The 4030-nt window shown below is 38.4% G+C and overlaps 2 protein-coding genes across 2 annotated transcripts; one reads left to right on the forward strand and one right to left on the reverse strand.

The window, feature by feature from the left end:
- Positions 1-88: 88 nt before the first annotated feature.
- Positions 89-1382, reverse strand: LOC109953692 (glucose-induced degradation protein 8 homolog). The gene is made up of 4 exons (XM_020589161.1): positions 978-1382; positions 778-907; positions 477-673; positions 89-331 (listed from the first exon to the last, which is right to left on the reverse strand). The coding sequence occupies exons 1-4, from the start codon at positions 1032-1034 to the stop codon at positions 236-238; spliced, it is 480 nt and encodes a 159-aa protein (XP_020444817.1). The 5' UTR covers positions 1035-1382; the 3' UTR covers positions 89-235.
- A 1271-nt stretch (positions 1383-2653) lies between these two features.
- Positions 2654-3985, forward strand: LOC109953693 (dynein heavy chain 12, axonemal-like; the record flags this gene model as incomplete). The annotated part of the gene is made up of 5 exons (XM_020589162.1): positions 2654-2790; positions 3099-3199; positions 3421-3624; positions 3778-3865; positions 3959-3985. Coding segments are annotated over exons 1-5 (432 nt in total), but the record flags the coding sequence as incomplete, so codon positions are not given.
- Between the last annotated feature and the right edge of the window lie 45 nt (positions 3986-4030).

The following is a 4030-nucleotide window of genomic DNA, read 5'->3' on the forward strand; positions in this document are numbered from 1 at the left end:
ATTTTGCAAGAGAGACCTGTGTACCACAACAGAAACAAACTGAAATAAGAAACAAAACTATTTAACACATACAAAGAGAATGAGTTTAAACTAATCTGTTCTTTGTGAGATGTTAGTGAAATATTCACCCTACCTTCTGTCTCTGCATCATATTGAGCAGGTCTCCAAAAGGCGAATCCTCAGGGTTGTCAAATGCCAGCAATGCCGGTGTCCTTTCCATTTCTGTCAAACACTCTCAGCTCTCTTCCCCATGCTCTGCTAACTGAGAATGAGCAAATTCAAGGGCAGCTATAGTTTCCCTCAAATGGATCAGCTCAATCAGGTGCTGCTGCTGCAAATAGAAAAGGCCAGAAGGTGTAACAGGGAATGAAAATAACACACACAGGAAGACAGGCAGTACAAACTATATTGATTATATTGCTAACAGTGCAAAGCCTAGATGTCTGATAAGTGACAGGCACTGTGTTTTATTTTACCTGTAGGTAAAAGTAGAGGTAACGGTTTGTATCCAGCAGCTCTGGGTGTAGACTGTTAATCAATGCAATGGCATCCTGGATCTGCCCCTTCAGGATCATCTCTCTGATCTTAATTCTTTCATCTAGGGAATCCAAATCCACACTAGGCTCAATTCCAGACTCCATCCGGAACTTCTCCGCTGCCTCCTTGAAGCCCTCTGTTGAACAGAAACCATGGACAAATCCTGCACATTCAAGCACCACACTTGTCAACAATTAAAATCAAACTCAGAGAAATAAGAAAAGAAAAAAGGTACTTTACCTGTCACCAGGTAGTTCATAATGAGCCTGTTCATATCTGTTCTCTGAATGTGGACATTGTTGAGTTTATCCATCCACTCTTCCCTTGTTATGTCCTCCGCCTTCTCTGCATAACTCATAATGATAATATCCTAAAGGAGTACAGTTATACACATATATAATTCGGTTGTGAGTTGACAAAATGACATTTCATAAGCACACCTCATGCCAAGAACAATTATATAATGTTATAACTGTTTTTCTGTTTGACAGCAACATGGCACCAGTCTTGTGTTGAAATCTGTTCCCCCCTTTTAAAACTGAGTTTCTAGAAGCGCACCCCTCTGTGGTTATGGTTCGGATAAGGTCAGGGTTCAGGTTAGGGGAAACGCATCTCCACGGGGGAACAGCTCTCGACACAACGCCGGAAATCCTAAATTACAGCAGTTTTGGCCTTCGATGAAGAAAACATTAAGCCTGATTTTCGTCAACGCGAATCAAAACAAATGCACTTCCGCCTTTCTATTCACTTATCTCAAATACACACCAGAACAACACAATCATCATTCTGTTTACCGTATTCTTTCAATGCACATCAACACGCCCATGAAAATGTAATGGCTGCTTAACTCACATTACCTGAAAGATTTCTCACTACCTCCCAGTAGCTAGCTTGCTAGCGGAAGTCGGGGGAAGGCTTCTTCTCCTCCCCCTTCCTCTTGTGAAATGTCTAGTAGCGTAAACTACAAGCTACGCACGTACTGCTGCCCCCTACGTTTAATTAAAATCATTGCGTGAGTACATGAGATCTGGAGCTGTAAAGTATGATCACACATTGTGTAGAACCCTGAAAAAACGCTTCCAAAACGTTAGGTATACGTTTGTTATTCTACTAATCGTTAAACATTTTAAAGAAAAACTATAAGTATCGAGGTTTTTAGTGTGTTGTTTGATGATATCTGATAGGGAATAATATAAATATAATTAGTATTGTAGCAATGAGTCATATAATATGCTATTTAACACATAATAAAGATTTTATTAACAGGCCTACATCGGACTACATGCGTTTCTCTAAGAGCAAATCAAGGCAGTAAAGTAAATATTTACTTATGTACAGCCTATTATACTGTATATTTGAGGTAGCTTCACTTGAATATTTTCTTTTCATGCCACTTTATACTGCACTAAATTTCAGAGGGAAATACTGTACTTTTTACTGCACCAAATTTAGATTTTGTGGCTAAAATTATTAGGATAGATCAGCTTTTTTGAAAGAAACAAGAAATTGATTGACAGAAAATGTATTACAAACTGACAATTGGCCCATTTAAGTAATTCTTTATGTAAAATGCCAAACATTTCATGGTTCCACCTTGTCAAATGTGAGAAACTCCTGCTTTTCCTTTGAAAAATAGAAAAAATGATTTAACATTATTTTAATAATTCTGAGGTTCAGACTATTTATGAAACAAAAGAAACATTGTCAGTGTGTTGCTTTGGGCTCATAATTGAGATATTTTGATATGGACAGCACTTTGTTAATTTGATCTGCTGATTAATAAATCACTTAAATTATCATTAGTATCTTTAGATGCAGTTATGTATAATTTAGTGAGAACTAGATCAAACTCCAGCAGCTGCAATAGTAAAAAGCTGCTTACACATTATACTTTTCTCCAATAAACAATTGTACCTTGGAAATCTTAAGTAGGCTACATTTTCCTGATTATACAGTACGTACTGTACATGAATGAGTGACTTGTGCTTTTAATGGATTATTTTAGGTTTATATAAGCGAAACATTTTAGTACTTTCATTACAGTAGCAAACAATATTTTCATTTGAAAGGTAGCCTACTAGCAACCATGTTAGCAACAGGAAGGAATGGCAGCCCCGCCTCCGTCCAATGGCAAGTCTATTTAGTGTTTCTATGGAAACAGCCCTATCCTTTCAGATGCCAACGCTGGTTAAACTGACACAAGTTTTGCTATCGGCTGTAACCAAAGTGAGGATATATTGAATGAACGAACAGGTAAAATGATCCTTAAATCCTTATATTATTCGGTGCAATTAACTTTTTACATTACTTCTGCGGCATAATGTTAGCTTGTCGAAAGGTACAGTAGCATTATAACCAAAGCTAGATTAACAAGACGTTAACCAAACGTTAACGTTAACGTAAATTTAAAATAGTTATAACCTAGCCTCAGTCTGTTTTTGCTTCTGATTCGTTTAAGAGGCTTGTTGCCAGAGATGGCTACCTCTCCCGGAGTTTCCAAAGCCAGTACGTCGAAGGGCATGACAAACTTTCCAGTTCTGCCTCCGATTGAACCCACTCAGATCGCAGCAGCCAGGGCAATCGCAGAGACGATCGCGGTGGACAAGAAGCTGCTGAAGCACAGAAGAAGCAAAGTGCAACAGGAGAAACAACATTTGATATTGTATGTTTTCATTTCATTTATTGAAGTTCTTTGTCAGTATCTTAATGATAACCCATAAATATTGGAGAATGATCCCACTGAGGATGTTAGCTTGTCGAAAGGTACAGTAGCATTATAACCAAAGCTAGATTAGCAAGACGTTAACCAAACGTTAACGTTAACGTAAATTTAAAATAGTTATAACCTAGCCTCAGTCTGTTTTTGCTTCTGATTCGTTTAAGAGGCTTGTTGCCAGAGATGGCTACCTCTCCCGGAGTTTCCAAAGCCAGTACGTCGAAGGGCATGACAAACTTTCCAGTTCTGCCTCCGATTGAACCCACTCAGATCGCAGCAGCCAGGGCAATCGCAGAGACGATCGCGGTGGACAAGAAGCTGCTGAAGCACAGAAGAAGCAAAGTGCAACAGGAGAAACAACATTTGATATTGTATGTTTTCATTTCATTTATTGAAGTTCTTTGTCAGTATCTTAATGATAACCCATAAATATTGGAGAATGATCCCGCTGAGGATGTTAACCATTAGCCATAATGCCACTAGGTTTTGTGCAGTGTGACGGTTTCTTGACTGACTTATTACAGGGTGTCTAGAGCAATGGAGGCATACAAAGAGAGCCAAGAGAAGAGAGCAGTGCACAGCGAGTTACCAGAGCCAGAGTTTCCACCCTCTGTATGACAATTATATATATCTACATTGTATATAGAAATGTATATAGAAATGTTACCGGAACACATGTGGTATATTTTAATACTTGATTTACAGATGCTTAGTGAGGAGTGCAAGCGCAAGGTAAATTTTCTTTGTAGTTTTAAATGTGACCTGTCAAGAGACTAA

Source organism: Monopterus albus, unplaced genomic scaffold, assembly GCF_001952655.1.
Source record: "Monopterus albus unplaced genomic scaffold, M_albus_1.0 scaffold1021.1, whole genome shotgun sequence".
In the NCBI taxonomy this organism is placed as follows: Eukaryota; Metazoa; Chordata; class Actinopteri; order Synbranchiformes; family Synbranchidae; genus Monopterus; species Monopterus albus.

Coding starts and splice junctions, on each gene's coding strand:
- LOC109953692 (XM_020589161.1), bottom strand. CDS start 1,034: ATGTTGCTGTCAAACAGAAAAACAGTTATAACATTATATAATTGTTCT. Junction 908..977: donor ATAATTGTTCTTGGCATGAG/GTGTGCTTATGA, acceptor GTACTCCTTTAG/GATATTATCATTATGAGTTA. Junction 332..476: donor ACCTCTACTTTTACCTACAG/GTAAAATAAAAC, acceptor TTCTATTTGCAG/CAGCAGCACCTGATTGAGCT.